General features: G+C 40.2%; 2 protein-coding genes across 3 annotated transcripts in view; both read left to right on the top strand.

Moving 5' to 3' along the window:
• Positions 1–1,735, top strand: part of YAF2 (YY1 associated factor 2) — a 67,003-nt gene extending 65,268 nt beyond the window's left edge. The window contains exon 4 of the mRNA XM_060244937.1: positions 64–1,735. Within this exon, the coding sequence (XP_060100920.1) occupies positions 64–301 (238 nt within the window). The 3' untranslated portion in view covers positions 302–1,735. The remainder of the gene's footprint in view (positions 1–63) is intronic.
• An 11,016-nt stretch (positions 1,736–12,751) lies between these two features.
• The window catches only part of GXYLT1 (glucoside xylosyltransferase 1), a 61,655-nt gene continuing 56,409 nt past the window's right edge, over positions 12,752–17,997 (top strand). The window contains exon 1 of one of the 2 annotated variants that reach the window (XM_060244930.1): positions 12,752–13,108. In XM_060244930.1, the coding sequence (XP_060100913.1) occupies positions 12,885–13,108 (224 nt within the window). In that variant the 5' untranslated portion in view covers positions 12,752–12,884. The remainder of the gene's footprint in view (positions 13,109–17,997) is intronic. The other variant, XM_060244931.1, reaches the window with a different exon arrangement.

Here is a 17,997-nt window from a genome sequence, read left to right as displayed (position 1 = left end):
AATGTGAGATTGGGAGATCTTCTGAAATATCTTTTTATAATTTGATTCTTCATATTATTTTAGGCCCAGGTTGAAAAATGTGGATCGAAGTAGTGCCCAGCACTTGGAAGTTACAGTGGGTGATCTGACAGTGATTATTACAGACTTTAAGGAAAAAACTAAATCACCACCTGCTTCCAGCGCAGCTTCTGCAGATCAGCACAGTCAGAGCGGTTCTAGTTCTGACAATACAGAGAGAGGAATGTCCAGGTCATCGTCACCTAGAGGAGAAGCCTCATCACTGAATGGAGAATCTCATTAAAGTTTATTTCCTCCCGTCTCTTTTAGTCCTTCCTCTCCTGAATTTGCAAACATATGTGTTGGCCAACAATTACCACATTTTCATGACTTGTTATCTACCATGCACAATTTGTATGTTTACTCAGATATGATTTATGCATTTTGTAAAAGCAAAGTGCAACTGTGAAATTTAATTTAATTTCAATCTACAAAACATTTTCAGATGAACTTTTTAATCTTCATATACAAAGATACCGTGAAAATGTGGTTTGAATGTTCTTTATGCAGTGTTATTGGTAAGTCCATTTCCACTTTTAGTTTAGTGAATTCTAACAGAGCTCTTGGATTCTATACTGTTGGCATGTACTGAATTAAATTTTTATAACATAGTTCAAGCTGCCTAAATATGTATTATTTGAGAATTGTGAAACATAGTTATATGTATGCAAGTCAAAGATCAACTTAATCAACTATTGCTGCAAAAGAATTTTCGTAACAATTATCTTAAACACCTGCTGGTACTTGGTGTGGTTGAATAGGAAAAATGTTATTAAATAAAACATTTGTATGAATTTTTGCCAATGTCTGACACATTTTACTAGATTACTGTTATTGAGTTATGTTACTGGCTTTTCCAATATTTTCCTCACACATTTAGAACATTTATTGTAATGTTTACAAGCAAAAAAAGTGAATCTGTTACAAGCCTTTATTGTTTAGCTTTATAATTCAAGTGTAGTACTACCTTGTCCTTATACACTGGTATTTTATGTTATAGAACATGGACTTGTTCTCAGATGATTAGGTTTTTTAATCTAGATTTTAATATCTAACTACTGTTGATACCTTAAATCCAGATGTGATACTGTTCTCATTTTGGCTTACTCCTCTTTCCTTCTCCCTAGACTTGCTCAGTGTTATAGTGATGCATCAGTTCAGTGCAGAGGCTAGGAGCCATAGGGCATCTTAAGTTTGCAAGAGAGCATTTATGCAGGCTTGAGGTTTCTCTCCTCCAGCCATAGCTCCTTTGTACTGTGCCAGAGAAAATTCCAAAATGGTGCCAAGTCTTGGATGGTACAAGGAACTGTGTTTGGAAGAGAAAAACCTTGGAAGCATATGTTGAAGCACTCTATGCAGCCTTTGGGTTCCAGACCAGTGATATTAATATTGCACCAGAGTGAGAAAATAATCAAATTGTGTGTGTGTGTGTGGCTGCCTGTGTGCGTGTGTATATAAAAATATATATATATAACATTTGTTCCTATATCAACCTTTTGCTTTTTTAAATGATCCTTTATTAAATATTATAGAGCAAACCATAGGAAAAATGCAGTTTTGTTTTTGACATAGTTGTGAACATTTATGCATTTAGCAATATATAGGTACAGAACAAAAAAAGATTTACAGTCCCATTCGGTATTATGTAAAATTTCCAATAAAGTATTTTTTATGAGTATAGGTTTTGCAATTTTGTTTATCATCAGTTAATATTTTGATGTACAAAATCATCCATTGTTTCTGGTACAGTACTGTTAGGAAGACAGTGGGATGGGAGATGGCTTGTAACTCCAGGGGTGTTTTCACAAGCAACTAGGGCTGAAACCTAAACACATTTACTAAAGAATGATTCTCATAGACTTCAGTGGGACTTATGCATGTACATACTCAGGACAGTATTGTTTGCTAATCAAATGAAGAAGACCTTTTGGCCAGAACACACAGGATTAGTTCAGGGACAATAATTGAGTTGCGACTTTGTTCTCCCTTCTTTTTCAGTGCAGCGTTCCTTTCAGGGTTGTTTTTTTTATGCTACCCATAGTTGGCACTTTCTGTCCATATCAGAATTGGAAATCTATTTCAAAGCATGATTTTTGAGGAAAAGTGCTAACCAACTACTGTTTTCCAGTTTCAAGTGTCAAACCATGATTAATTCTACAAATGGAAATTGACAGGAAACAGTAAGCATACTTTGAAGGATTGTATGAACCAGGCTTTTATCAAACCACTCTCCAAAGATTTAAAGAAAATTACGTTCTCTTAAGATAGGAAATGCAGACCCCAACTATACTGTTCTGAGTGTCCAATGGCTGTTGGTAAAAAAGTGTGACTGGCTCAGTGGGCCTTAACAGGAGTAGGGAATAAGTGATAGTTGCTACCTTCTCTTTCATAACTGCATGGTTGGATTCTGGCCACTCTCTATCGCATAAAGACTCTATTCCAAATGTATAATACCCTGACATTCAGAAATAATGTACTAAGATAATAACATGTTTTACATCTTCATTTTCTTGTGATTCTCAGTGCTTGCCTACATCAGAATCTTAAACTCCTAAATATTGTCATGAATAGATTACACCCATGAATATCCCAACTGATTCAGGAACAAACAAAAAAAACCTCCTTTTGTCTCTTGCTGACAACAGAAAGTATTCTGAGACCAAAGTGGTGAGAAAATGTCTTCTTTATTCCTATTTTTAGCTGAAATCCTATGCATTGTGACTTGAAAAGAAGGCTGACTGAACTCAACTGGACTTCTGACAAAATAAAGGATTTGTGGGTAGTTAGGTTTTTTTAAAAAAATGTATTAGCTATTGAACTTTACCTGAGTATTGTTGGAGGGTACACTTGGTTTTCCAGCAATTCTCTTTTATTCTTCACTGAAAATATATGAATTAACAAGGGATGGATTTTTGGCAGTGAATCTCTAGACCCAAAATATTAAATACATACTATAACAGTTTTTCAGCTAAATAATGGAATTTGGTAGCCCCCTGATCACTTTGATGTTTGCTGGTTTCTTGTAGCTATGTGGTTTCGCCCTCATTTTTAACAGCAGTGCTTCTGTGGGCACAATGGTACTGTGTATTTTGTAAGATGTTAGCTGTAAAATACAGTTAGTTGCATAAACTGAAAGTATGATGTGATACCTAAAACTTGCATACCTAATTTTTTATGTTCCTGTTTAAAAATCAAATGCTAAAAAGGTCTTTCAAATGAACTGCTAACAAGAGTAAACAATTATGCACGTTATACTACCAAACAAATTTTCTAGTACCGTAATTTTTAAACAATACATGTTTAGATTATTACTGCTTTTTAGCTTGGAATTAATTCTTTGAAATAGTACAGTAGCTGGGAATCTTCCTGTGTGCGCTTCTGTATATGAAAAAAACTCTACAGTCTTTAAGAGAAAGATAAGAGTATTACAAATAAATTGGGTAAATATCTGGACTCTTGGCCATTTAGCTGATAGTGATTATATTTCAAGAATGATATATCCATATTTAAGCACTCATTTTTATCTCATTATATGTATATATTTGGTGCCAGATTAAATCTGTTAGCTTTGTAAAACAAGCTGACTACTTATTGCGTAATAAGGAATGTCATTTTGTAACAGTTAATAACTTTTTAGTGTACTGTATTTGATTTTTGTTGGCATGTGTACAGCAAAACGGGCAAAAGGAGTAATGCTTCCCTGGGAAAAATACAGATGGGGAAATAACTCCTTCAAATTTGCATAGCAAGTCAAAGACATGAGCCTTGCAAGACTAAGTTAAAAGAGATTGTAAGCATGTTTTTTTATTATTTATTTTATACAACTTTTCTCCTGGAAAGGTCTTAAAGCAGATTACGCCCCCTCCCCCCCACTATACATAAATGAATAAAAGATCCGTGTGACATGAGACTACATCTTTGGGTGGCCCTAGATTCATAAGGTCGTTTCTCCAAAGGCCTGAGCTGGAGGCCACAGCTTAAGATCAAATGGGCCAAGAGTCTGTTGCTTCTTGCCCTTTGGCCCACACCTCTGGCTTTGTCCAAGTTTTACAAGTACCTGAACAGGAAGCAGAGGGGAGGGGACTCAGCAAGATGTTGCAGATGCTAAAGATATTTCTCTACTCTCTCTCTGTTGAAGAGATTATAGGACAAAACATGTCAATAAATATCAAAGTCAGTGAGATGCAACTTTCCCCTCATAATTTTGGCTTCATCATATTAAAAATAAGCAATAATACTTGCTTAAAAATAAGCAATAATACTATCCTTAACTCTTCAGAATGTGTTCCTGCTGCATTATGTTTATACATGCTTATTCAACTAGTATGGTGATAACATCAAATAGTTGGGAAAAACACTTTGTATTATTTAGATATTACTTTGTGCAAAGCACTTTTTGGAGAATTGGGGCAGCCATCAAATGTAAATTCAACCATAGCCAAATATATGGCACTTAATGTGTTCTCCATCAAATTTGGCGTCAGAGAATATGCCATATGTTAAACTACATCTGGTTACCATTGCTAGACTTCACACTAGGTAGTACTGTGAATGTATTTGAAACAAATGGATGTTAGTTTCTATCACTACAATGTGAGTAGGTGGGACTAATTATAACACTTTTTGCAATGTACAGGCTTAAAAACTGACATGCTGAAATTTGAGGAAATTAGCAAATGAGCCCGCTTGCTGGGGAGGGCGGGATATAAATCAAATAAACATAACATATAAAAGAATGCTTGTCTCAATCCACTTATTGATGACATCTGAAATCAGAGAAAAAAGGTAATTGAAGTAACAACCTTTTTATTCTGCAAGAAATAGCCAGTATGTATTATATAGCCAACAGATTTAATATAATAATACCAAACACACTATAAAGGTAAAGGTAGTCCCCTGTGCAAGCACCAGTCGTTTTCGACTCTGGGGTGACATTGCTTTCAAAACGTTTTCACAGCAGACTTTTTATGGGGTGGTTTGCCATTGCCTTCCCCAGTCATCTACATTTCCCCCCCAGCAAGCTGGGTACTCATTTTACTGACCTCAGAAGGATGGAAGGCTGAGTCAACCTGGAGCCAGTGACCTGAACCAGCTTCTGCTGGGATGAAACTCAGGTCGTGAGCTAAGGGCTCTGACTGCAGTACTGCAGCTTTACCACTCTGCACCACGGGGCTCTATACTTATAAGCATATATACTTATATATATATAGTGTTATATATAACACTATATTTATAAGCATAGTTTCTTCTAAGTTGCACTAGGGGGTGCAGGCACAAATTTTCACAGGTTTCTGATCTCTACTCACAACCTCCGTTGGAAACAATGGAGGATGGGGGACCTCTTTCCAAGGCCCATAGAATCGGTCCCCCCTGGTCCAATCTTTTTGAAACTTGGGGGCGTTTTTGAGGGGAGGAACCAGCAGCTATGCTGAGAGTTTGGTGTCTCTGCCTCAAAAAACAGCCCCCCCCCAATTAAACTGGAGAAAAACAAATTTTTGCACACCTCTATTATTCAGTATAATTTGTAAGCTGCCTTGAAGGGAAAAGTGGGATATGTATATATTTGAATAAATAAGTAGTTTGGGCAGGTTGATAACATTTAAGCAACTTCCTGTTTTTTAGGTTAGGCAGCGTTCTGACAGTGATTATTCCTACTCTGTTATACTTGACCTGTAATGGTACTTGTCATATTTCACTTAAAACAACAACAATAAAGTAGACGTCTAGAGTCCACACCACCACCCCCCACAAGTGCTGGTATGTTTTCTAAGGCTCAGCACAGGGCAGATCTACCAATATAGTGGACTGGGGTAGATAGATTTGTTCTCCAGAGGTCAGGTCTACCAGTATAGTGGAAATAGGTGGACAAATCTGTTCTTCAAGAGGCCAAGGTTACCAATGTAGTGGAAAGGGGGGAGTAGACATGTTGTATGGAGGCCAGTTCTACCAATATAGTGGAAAGGGGTGGGTAAATCTGTTCTCCAGAGGCCAGGTCTACCAATATAGTGGAAGGGGTGGGTGAGATTTGACTTGGTTCTGTTTTCCCTTATAACATTTTAATTATTCTTAAAATATAGTTTAAATATAATTTAAAATAATTTATTCTGAGGTTTTTACAAGGTTATGGAAGTAATCTGAAAAACTAATTTACATGATAGTCAAATGTAGATGTGCTCACAGCTTTAATGCTACTAGCTTTTTTTTTTTTTGCTCACAGCACTGTGGAGCTTAGAGGAAACATTGTTTATAAGCATCCATATTTTCAAATACGAATCTCTATAATATTACTGAATTATACGATAGCTAAGAGTTCAGAGATTTACCCAAGTTTGTTTTCAACCCTTTTGTTCAATACTGTGCAAAACCTTTCTCTGAAAACTTAAGTAACGACAAGGAGGTGTCCAGCAAAGGAACAAGTAAATATTGGCAAACTTGTTTCTTTCAAATGGATTGTTTTAGATAACATTCACAGTAAAAGTAAAGTAAGTTGATACTGAAGTGTGTGCAAAACTCACATGTCAAACAAAATCTAGAACAATGGCTATTGGCATATATACGGTAGTTACTGGCATTATATTTCTGTTTTCTTGATCATAAAAGCTACCTAAAGTACATGAACGATTTTATAGTTATAACTAAATTTGCAAACAATTATAAGCAAAATTTGTTGTCTATTACATATAAATAATTTACAATTTGTGCATCACATGTTTAATTACTTTTTAAAGATTCTCCTCTCAAACTAAAAGCACTAAAATTTAAATATGATATGTAAAAGGATAAATTGGGTGTTTTTTAAAAAATAAATACTTAAAGCTACAGTGAAACAGAATGCCTTGACTTTTGGGATTTTCATCATCTTGAAATAATTCTAGTCAATATTTTTGGTAAAATAAGAAAATATGACTTAACACCAGTAGTCTTAATTTCTAATGTAAGAAAGTACAGCTTCCTATGCTATACTGTGTTATTATTTTAAATGAGAAGGTGTGCTGCCACTGGCTGACAGTTTGGGATTTTTGTTTTAAAACCTCCATTATAATAACAGCTCAGAGAGCGTCCTCTGTATTTGCAAAGATTTTGGAAAGGGAAGGATGTTGATCAAACATGCTTCCTACAGTAGAGAACAGATGGTACGAACTATTGTACCAGTTAAGTTACAGTGTTACAGAATACCTACATTTTTAAAAGTTATCAAAGATTTCAGGTTTTCACGGCTGGTAACATCATTAGGGTTTGTAGAATCTTTCGGGATCAAGTGCCGTGTTCTACTGGAGAAAGTTTTCCTTCCAGACGTTTCATTCTCAGCTGCGGAGAACATCCTCAGTGGCGTTGCAGCTGGAGCAGGCGCTCAGATCTTCTTGGCTGCTGTGCATTGAGACTTTTTAAAAAAGTTCATTAACAATACAATGTTCATTTAAAACAATTTGAACTTTAAAAAGCAAAATATACAAAACTGAGTGGATCCTGCCTTTAATAGTTAATATTCAAATTGTTGCTGTAAAGTAGTAAATAGAAGGTGGGTCAGTATACGACAGGTTCACAATTGCTAAATATAATGGCCTTATTGGAATAATCCTAAGAATGATTTCTTGCAGGTAAGGCTCAGGCTCTTGAAAAGGATTCTGAGTAGACCTGTTTAGGATTGTGCTCTGTGGAAAAAGTAACTCAGAAGTCTCATTTTGTTCAATATGAATTACTTGCAGGAAAGCGTTCCTAGGACTGCAACCGAAGTACATTATTTCTTAAAGCCTTTTCCCTCCAAAATATTACCTGCATGTTTGTAGTTTAGTAAAGTATGTTTTCTTGTTTTCACTTACTTCTTGTATGATTGCAAAATCATGGCGTCTTAGAGGAATCTTTTTGCTTCCCTTGTTTCTAATATTTTAAAGTTACATTTTCATCTCTGTATTTAAAGAGGTAGAGTTGCCTTGTTTAGTGTCCATAATGACAGTCGGCTACTGGATAATGCTGGGGAAAATGCTGGTGTTCAACAGGAATGGGGTATAGTTTTGTTTATAGGGAAGAGGATAACTTTATCACCACCACTCAATATTTCAACAGCCATTCCAAATAGATCATGAAAAAAGGCCTTTTTCAAGCAGATTCTTATGCAAGTTAGGTAGGCAGCAAATTCTTCAACAATAGTTGTTAAAATTTAAGAAATAATCTGTTTGATACCTGACAGCAGCCTGAGGCAGACAAGGCTATATTTGAGGAATTTTGAATGGCAATACTTTCACTTCTTAGTTCTTTGCTAGTTGATGGGAGATGGTACAACTATTTTTGTATGGCAGTACACAGGAGAAGCACTCCTACCCCTATCCTAGGAAGGAAAAGGAAGAAGAATGCAATGCTCGGGGAATGAAAGTGGATCCTCTGTTTCAGAAGACTTCTTTACAATTTGCCTGTATGGGCAGTATCAATACTGTACCTACTAAATGGTGACATATGAGAATGAATACATTTTGAAGGGGGAAAAACCCACGGGATTTATTGTGAGTAATTTAGCTTTCTTCTGGAATAAATATATATAGAAAAAAAAAGCTATTTTGTGATTCCTCTATAATTATGCCTCTACCTGCTATAGTTTGCCATTCTGGTGCCTATTCTGGCTATACTGGAAAGGTGTAATTTGCCCATGAAATCTTTTGAAGTGGTTTTTGGGGGGAGGGAACTTTTTGGCAAATACCATAGTAGGTTAGACCTTCACATTATATAGTCAATTTACATTGTTATCAATGCAGTAATTATGTGTGTATAATTTATTTCTATTACATGTTAGTTATCAGTGTCATGAATGTCTTCAGTGACAACTTGGCAATTTGTCACATGTTCCATTAACTCCACTAATGAAATCCCAAATTTAAAAATGACTTTTTAAGGTAAAATACTATAGGCAATACATAAAACGGAGAGCTTAATGCTGCAATCCCTCATGCACTTAAACCCCAAACAACACAGTGAGACTTAATTCTGAACAATCATGCCTAGGATTGCACTGTAACCATGCAATAAGAAACAGATATTTCCTTCTAAACCCACTGACTTGCATGGGTTTAGAAGCCTGTGATTCTGTTTAGGATTGTACTGTGATCACAGCTATGGTCCCAAAGGAGTTGGTTAGCTAGCACAATGGTCTTCTTCTCAGGACCAATGACTGTAATATAAATTAACAAGTGGGGAACCACAAGAAACTTGTGGTAAGGAGGCATTCTCCCATCTTTGCTTCTTTCCCCCTCCTTTCCTCTTCTCTCCCCAATACCTATCTTAGAAATATTAAGGGGGAGGGAAAGAAATATTGGACTTGTTTAATTTTCCTGCTACAGACTAAATATCTTTCTCCCCCCCCCCAAAAAAAAACCAATTTCCCTTTCTCTTCTCCTCTGCCCAGCAAGCCGATACCCACTGCTTATATTTTCTGCCAATTTCCCCTTTGTCTTTCTCTGTCTCCCAAGCCAATCACTCCTTTTCTCTCCCCCTGCCTCCAGGTAGGGCCTAGAGCTCTCCCAGAATCAGAGATCAGTTCCCTTGGAGAAAATGGCTGCTTAGGAACACGGACTCTGCTGCATTACAACCCTACTGAGATCCCTCCCCAAACCCCATCCTTTCCAATCTCCATAAATTTTCCAACACAGATTTGGCAACCCTAGGCTGTTAGCATTGTTGACTCCATGTAAGGAGATTCCTGAAGGTTTTGAAGTTGGAACATGGGGAAGGGTAGGGTTTGGGGCAGGACTGTAGTAGAGTACCATGCCTAACAGACCATCCTCCAAAGCTGCCATTTTCTCCAGGGGAACTGCAGCTGGAAGATCTCCAGATCAGCTACCTTAGAAACAGCAAAATTTCCCTTCACAGAAGCCATCGCCAAGCCTTACCCCAAAGGCCTCCCTACTAAGGGGTGGGAAGTCAGGGTACTTCCTGGGCAGAGGTGTCCCACTGGTGGTCTCCATGGTGCCTTCATCTGCATGCCTTTTCCTGTAGACACTTATGAAACCCATGCTCTTACTTGTTCCCTCTGCTTCCATGGTGACAGGTGGAGACACAAGCCTCTCCTCCATGCCTGTTAAATACATGCCCTGGCACCAAAAAGCAGAAGTGGGCAACAACTGACTTCAAGAAATCATTTTCCTCTATATCGTCCCTTCCGCATCACTCTGGTCATGGCTTTGAATACTTCACCTGTTGTCCCTTCTCATTTGTTTAGAATGCCCTTCCCTCATCCTCTGCCAGGGTAAGTCCATTCTTTGCACATGCACAGAGAAAGCTGTTGTACTTTGGAGAGGATTTAAATATCCCCCATATACTTTTTTTAAGATGTAAAATTTTCCTGTACACCTGGGGAGTGCCTGAAGTGCAGAAAAATCTCTTTACCCTCCATGTCTCCACTATCTGTGGAAATAAGTATCTGTACATAGGGGACACTGCTTGGAATTAGATATATAGATAATTCCAGATAGGTAGCTGTTTTAGTCTGTAGCAGGAAAATTAAACAAGTCCAGTGGATCCCTGTTTTATTTGCCTGAACACAGAACAAAAAAGGTGTGCTTTTCTGTAACTTTTCCTGTAAATCAATGAAGAGTAAACATTTTATAACAACGATATGCTATACTGAGCTGTCCATGCTGCTGGATTGTGTCTAGGCAGCTGCCTTCTTAGCAGCTGCTATGCACATGGCTACAATCCTATGCAGCTTGAGAGTAAGCACAGTATTATTAAACACAGTATTATTATTTACAAGTGGGAACTCGCAAGTTATCTCATTTCCCCCTCCCCCACTGTTTCCCCTTCCCTTTTTCTAAAAACCCCAATTGATTTTATTTTTATTTATTTAGATTTTTATTCCGCCCTTCTCACAAATGGGTTCAGGGCAGATCACAATTAGGGAACAGAGTCAGCCTCTCCCTGTTCCTGCTTCCTTCTCTCCTTTGGGTTGCCAGCCCCAGGTTAGAAAAATCCAGGAAAATTAGGGCTGGAGTTTTGGAAAGGTGAGGTTTGGGGAGAGAAGTGACCTCAGAGAGTATAATGCCGTAGAGTCCACCCTCCAAGGCAGCCATTTTTTCCCATGGGAACTGATCTCTTGTCATCTAGTTGTAATTCCAGGTGATCTTCAGCCCCCACCTGTCAACATTAGTTCCCTTGAAGGAAATGGCTGCTTTGGGTAGTGGTGTCTATAACAATATGTTTCAGCCCAGTGGATAATAATAATCAGTATATAACTAGGTGAGTAGCTGTGTTGGTCTGAATGAAATTTGAGTCCGGTGGCATCTTTAAGTTCAACAAAGTTTTATTCAAGGTATAAATTTTCATGTGAATGCACACTTGAATAAAACTTTGTTGGTGCTAAAGATGTCACTGGGCTCAAACTTTGTTCTGCTGTTTCAAACCAACCCAGCTACCCAATTAGATATATCATAATTATTATCTAGGCTTTTTTTTTTGCTGTGGTAGAATCATAGAATCATACAGTTGGAAGGGATCTCCAGGGTCATCTAGTCCAACCCCGTGCATAATGCAGGAAATTCACAAATACCTCCCAGCCACCCACCCATATCCCCAGTGACCCCTGCAAAATGTCCAGAAGATGGCAAAAAACCTCCAGGCTCTCTGGACAAAGTGGCCTGGAGAAAAAATGTTGACTGACCCCAAAGTGTCAATCAGCATTTCCCTGGGCGTGTAAGAAAGGCCACAATAACTAAGCACTGACGCAATCCTTCCTGCCCTCATAAACACTGCACCTGTACTGAATACCAGCACCTTGAGAGTGGGCTCTCCCAGAAATTGGTGTAACTGTACATGTAAGTACCACCACTTTTCTAGAAAAACACATTTTGTTATATACCCCCCTTTTCTCAAAGACTCATGACAAAAGTTATTTTCTAGCAAACATGCATACGGTCAGGCTATAATCTATTTCTTCTTACTTGGAGATACCTCCCATATGTTTTGTTATGAAAACAGACTAGCTGATCTTACCCGGGAACCCTCAGTGTGCTGCAATATTTAAAGGTATTATATTATCAATCCATCGAACCACGTGGGAATGGTAAACGCGCTAGATCAAGTTCAGGCTGTCCAACCTTCAGGTAGTGGCTGGAGATCCCCTGGGATTACAGTTGATCCACAGGTATTACAGATCAGTTCACCCGGAGAAAATGGCCACTTTGGAAGGTGGACGCTATGGTCCCTCCCCTCTCCAAACCTCACCCTGCTCAGGATCCACTCCCAAAATCTCCAGGTCATTTCCACGCAGCCCTAATCCAGTTCCATAGTAACCAGTTCACTTGGATTAGACTCGTTAGTTTGGTGGCAAAAATAACCCACCAGGAATCTTGTGACTTTTTTTTTTTTTAAATCCGTCTTAAATTTGGAAGGAAGGTTGGCAAAGTGGGCGGTCTAGTGCACACAGGCTGGATGACGCCACGCGTTCCATTCCTGTTTCCTTGCCCCTCTCGGGCGCCTTGCGTTTCCACCTCGGTTGCCCAAACTTGTGGCTCCAATGAGGGGCTCTAACGCCTCCCGCACAGCACCCCCGCCGTCCGCAGCCTTCCCGACGACACAGCACCCCTCCCCTCCCCCCACCTCGGCAGCTCCATGCCGCTCGGGGCTCCTCCCTACCCGCTCCAGCCCGCCTAGTTTGCACCTCCTTCCTCTTGCTAGGTCTGCACTTCTACTGCCTCGCAAGCAGCAGCGTCTTCCTGCCTTTCCTCAGCTCGGCCGCCACCGACACGTCGTGCTAGGGCCCAGCGCACGCTGCGGACGCCGCCGGCATTTCTGCTCCCGGTTGGGCCCCGGCTGCAGCCTGCTGCTGCCGGGGCCGCGGGAGGATGCGGCGCCTGGTGCGAGTGGCGCTGCTTTGCTTGGGCTGCGGCTTGTGCTCGTTGCTCTACGCTTTCAGCCAGTTGACTTTGTCGCTGGAGCAGGAGGTGCCGCGGCGGCGAGGAGACCCTACTTTTCCAGTCGGGAGGCAGCTGAGTGGTGGAGGCGGCTGGAGGGCAGTGGCGGGAAGCGCAGGCCGCAGAGCCCGGCGATTGCTGTTGCCGTCGGAAAGGTATGTACGCGGGCCCTGCGATCGCCTTGCAGGAGCAGACGAGCCTCTATTGTGTGCGGCGGGAGCGTCACTTTCACTTCATTGTGAGAGTGATCGAAAATGATGTCTTTTCGGAGTCTGACTACAGTAATTTATACCCACCCACCAGACGTCTTGCAGTGGCTATAACATAGCAGACTATATATTTTTCACACTTTGCTTGTTAAAAAAAAAATGGGAACAGTGTGGAGAAAATCCTTCTTTCTGCTTCCCTCCACTCCCATTTTATGAATACCACAGGTTAGTTAAGAGCTAACTTGTGCTGGGCGGTCCTAAGTGCCTTGAAACTTTAACAGGGTGCTTTATTGAGCAGGAAATAAAGGCATACTGAAGTTTATCGGGCACTCAGATGACGCTGGAGAGAGTGGCTTGTGGTTTGCCATCTTAGCCACTATTGAAACCACCTTCCTTCTTTATGTTTTGTCCTGGCCCCTTCCCTTATTGAGAAATTCAGACCATGGGCCTTATGAAGCAGCATCACTTCTGTCTTGTCTGTGTTTAATTCAGTTTGTTCTCCTCAAATGCTTGACCACAGTGGACAGACCTTGGCCAAAAGCAAAGATAGCAGGTTCTGGAAACTTCTTTGAAGATGTATAGTTAACTGGCATTAGTGTTTTGATGAAACCTCATTCCAGTGCTTTGAGCTGTCTTATTCAGTGGTCTTCCATAAATACTTTAAAATACGTGTGGTAACAAAAAGCTTTGCAGACCACTGGAGGTTAAATTCCATGTTACTGGCTCAGAAATCCTTTTTCAGTATGAGAAAATATTAATGTATTCAAGGGGTTTTCCCCTTAATGCTCACTGCATTCCAGTGCTGAAATAGAACTTGATTATTTACTATGTCAGAGGCAGTCAAGATGCAACTTAATTAATAGTGAGACATTTCCCCTATTAATCTGAAAACTCAGATTGTCTACGATATCTGTTTCATTGGTAGGCCACTCTTGATTATACTTCCTTTAAAAAGTCCATAATGGTCACAAGCTTTTTATCAAGCAAATCCTTTTTTTCATGGGGGCAGATAACAGCTTGCTTCATCAGTTTTGGAAAAACTTCCTCTGCTAGGGAATAATTTATAATTTGTATTAATGGTTTTCCATAATTTCATGAGATTTTTATCAACCAGAATAGTCATGAGTTTAAGCCAAACGCTGTGTGCCTAGGATCCTGTCAGCATTGCTCAAGGAGATCGGACTGAAAATAGCCATTTTAAAAAAAAGTATGGTCCTTTTGGAGTGTCTACTGCCTGATCCGATCTAAAGTTGATGTCTAAATTAGAGTGGATCTGAGAATGTGTTATAAATTACCCATGATTTCTGCAGATGATAATCTCACTATGGCACTTATTGTATCTCTGACTGTTAATAAGACCATTAATCTCAGTTAATCAAATACCTGCTTGGTTGTTGTTTAGTTGCACAGTTGAGTCTGATTCTTTATGACCCCATGGACCAAGTCATACCTGCTTGGTACAAACTATGAAATCTAGCATGTGACCTTGTTCGTACTTTGAGGGTTTTGCAACCGGGAAAGACCTGTAGTGAAGCAGGGAGAGACCCTACAAGGTTACCTCTGCATGGGTATTAACATCCCACAGTCCTAGGATGTCTAACAGAGATCAGCTCAGACAGAACACCTAATTGGAAACTAAGCAGATGGTATACCAGTAGGATACCCAGTCTGAACCTGGAATCTAACACAAGGAACACGCCATCAAGATCAGCAATCATTTGCCCTGGGAATCATGAACTAGAGAAACTGACTGAGAGTTATAACTACTCCAGTCTTGTGTCCTGGTTCATGTTTGATAAAGAACTGAAGGTGCCGGTGGACTAGGTTTTCTAGAAATTGGGTTTCCTAGGTGATATGGATTTTCTAGAAAAAATAGCAATGGACAGTTATCCGATGCTTTAAAGAGAGCGTGATCTCATTACAGTACTTAGTGTATGGTGTATTAGTCTTATGTCCCAGTAGCATTAAAAAAAAAAAAGGTAAAAGGTAGTCCCCTGTGCAAGCACCAGTCATTTTCGACTGTGGGGTGACGTTGCTTTCACAATGTTTTCACGGTAGACTTTTTACGGGGTAGTTTGCCATTGCTTCCGCAGTCATCTACACTTTCCCCCCAGTAAGCTGGGTACTCATTTTACCAACCTCGGAAGGATAGAAGGCTGAGTCAACCTGGAACCAGCTACCTGAACCTGCTTCTGCTGGGATTGAACTCAGGTCATGAGCAGAGGGCTCCAACTGCAGTACTGCAGCTTTACCACTCTGCACCACAGGGCTCTTCCCAATAGCATACAGTACTTTAATTAAAATATTTGATTGGGGATGGGATCAAGTGGCTTAAATGTTAAACTTAGACCTCTGTTTGGAGATTATTATTTTTTTTACTAGAGTTAACATTGTCAGCATCATTCAGCCAGGGCTCAGTCACACATGCCAGATTCATTGAATCTGCTGTCTAATGTCACATGATGTGTTGATTTCACAGCTGGGTGAAAGCCCAGACCTAATGCCAGCACATTAGCCAACATTCTGGGAAATTCTATGGTAATACCAGAGTGTTGGCTGATATCACATCCAGGTTTTCACTGCATCTGGAAATAGTGTACTCTGTTGTCATGACATTATAGTGTACATCGACATTGTCCTTATCAGTTAATGGAAACATGTTTTCTATTCTAGACCTAGGTAGCATCTCAGTTTAACAGGCAATTAGTTGTAAACTGGAGGAAGCATTCTTAATATTGTTTTTAAAAAATTCTTTCATGAAAGGTAGCTCTTTTCTTCAAATTTAAACGGTCCGAAATTTGGTTTCAGGCCTCTGTCCTAAAGCTGATGATAGGGCAACAGCAGCTGTCTGATCCACATAGTTTTGTCTGTGTGTGAGAGAACATTATGTTCATATTGTATAACAAAAAAGGAACTATAAGGAGCTGGCATAAGTGACTAGCAATGTTTCCTCTAAGCCATGGAGTCTTGTGAGCAAAAATTCTACTTTGTGATCTACTGGCATTAAAGCAGTGAGCTACTGCATAAATTAGTTTGCTTTGAGGCTATTTTTTCCTGAACTAAGACAAAAATGTGTGAGCCAGAGGCCAAAAATCTCAGCTTAGAGGGAACCCTGGTGACTAAGTGGTATAGTATGAAGAGCCAATTTGGTGTAGTGGTTAACTGTGGACTCTTATCTGGGATAACCAGGTTTGATTCCCCACTCCTCCACTTGGAGCTGCTGGAATGGCCTTTGATCAGCCATAGCTGTCACAGAGCTTGTCCTTGAAAGGGCAGCATCTGAGAGAGCCCCTCAACTCAACCTACCTCACAGGGTGTTTGTTGTGGGGGAGGAAGATAAAGGAGATTGTGAGCTGCTCTGAGTGGAGGGCGGAATATAAATCCAATGTCTTCTTAAGCTCTCTCTCCACTTTGACTCTGCAGTCTACATCAGTGTGAGGCTGGTAGTATATTTGCTGCTTTTTCATTTTGTCCTTCATGGTGTACTGAGGCATTTCTTATGAAAATATTCTTTATGTGGGATGTAATTGGTTTTAATCTTCCTCTTGCCACCCCATTCCATAATCATCTACATGTCTCATCCTTTAGGAACCAGCTGGCCACTGAATGATGCCTCTTGTAGGGCACAAATTGATGTCACATTCAGTTCCCACCCACATGAGAATCCTTTCAACTGTGAAAATGACTGTGCCCTGTTCATTTTGTGAAAAGCAAATTCTCATTCTCCACATAATCCCTTGGGAAGCCCACTTTGGTGTGGAACAATAAAAGAACATTCTAATGAGGATTCCATCAGTAGTGCCAGATCAGAGCTCTACCTTATACCTGTGCAAGACTGCATTTTGATAACATGAGTGAAACTCAAAACAAAAGTTAATAATAAAACATTGCCTACAGAAGCAGTAATACTTTCTCCCTTCATATAATAATAATAATAATAATAATAATAATATTTTATTTTTATATCCCGCCCTCCCCGCCAGGCGGGCTCAGGGCGGCTAACAGGCACGGGAATCCCATGATTCTTATTGGACAGTATAACAGACATGGGAGTCCCATGATTCATAAAACATAATAATTTGACATTAATTACAAATAGTTATTTAAAATACATAAAAACAAATAAAATATAATAAGATATATTAAGGTAGGTGCTAGAATGATGTAATCCAGATGTATTTAGGATGGCTAAATATCTGTTCATTCGTTGATCCGGTTCTATATCAATTCAATTACCACATGTTGTCTCAAATGCCAACTGAAAGAGAAATGTTTTGCAAGCCCTGCGGAATTGGTTCAGGTCCCGCAGGGCTCGCACCATCTCTGGTAGATCGTTCCACCAACGAGGGGCTATCACCGAGAAGGCCTGCTCCCTAGTGGCCTTCAACCTAACTTCTCTTGGCCCAGGGATTGTTAGTAAGTTCTGGGAACCAGATCTCAGTGCTCTCCGGGGTACATACGGGGAGAGGCGGTCCTTTAGGTAGGCAGGTCCTCGGCCATATAGGACTTTAAAGGTGATAACCAGCACCTTATATCGGACACGGTAGACAACCGGCAGCCAGTGCAAATTACGCAGCCCAGGCCGTGCAGGCTCCCACCGTGGTAGTCCCTCCAACAGCCTGGCCGCCGCGTTCTGGACTACCTGAAGCCTCCGTGTCCGGTACAAGGGCAGCCCCATGTAGAGGGCATTGCAGTAGTCTAACCTCGAAGTGACCGTTGCGTGGATCACAGTTGCTAGGTCGGCGCGCTCCAGGAAGGGAGCCAACTGCCTCGCCCTCTTAAGATGAAAGAAGGCGGATCTAGCAGTGGCAGCTACTTGGGCCTCCATTGATAGG

Source organism: Heteronotia binoei, chromosome 8 (assembly GCF_032191835.1).
Source record: "Heteronotia binoei isolate CCM8104 ecotype False Entrance Well chromosome 8, APGP_CSIRO_Hbin_v1, whole genome shotgun sequence".
In the NCBI taxonomy this organism is placed as follows: domain Eukaryota; kingdom Metazoa; phylum Chordata; class Lepidosauria; order Squamata; family Gekkonidae; genus Heteronotia; species Heteronotia binoei.
Note: the sequence above shows the minus strand (reverse complement) of the source record. Positions and strands in the feature narration are given on the sequence as shown.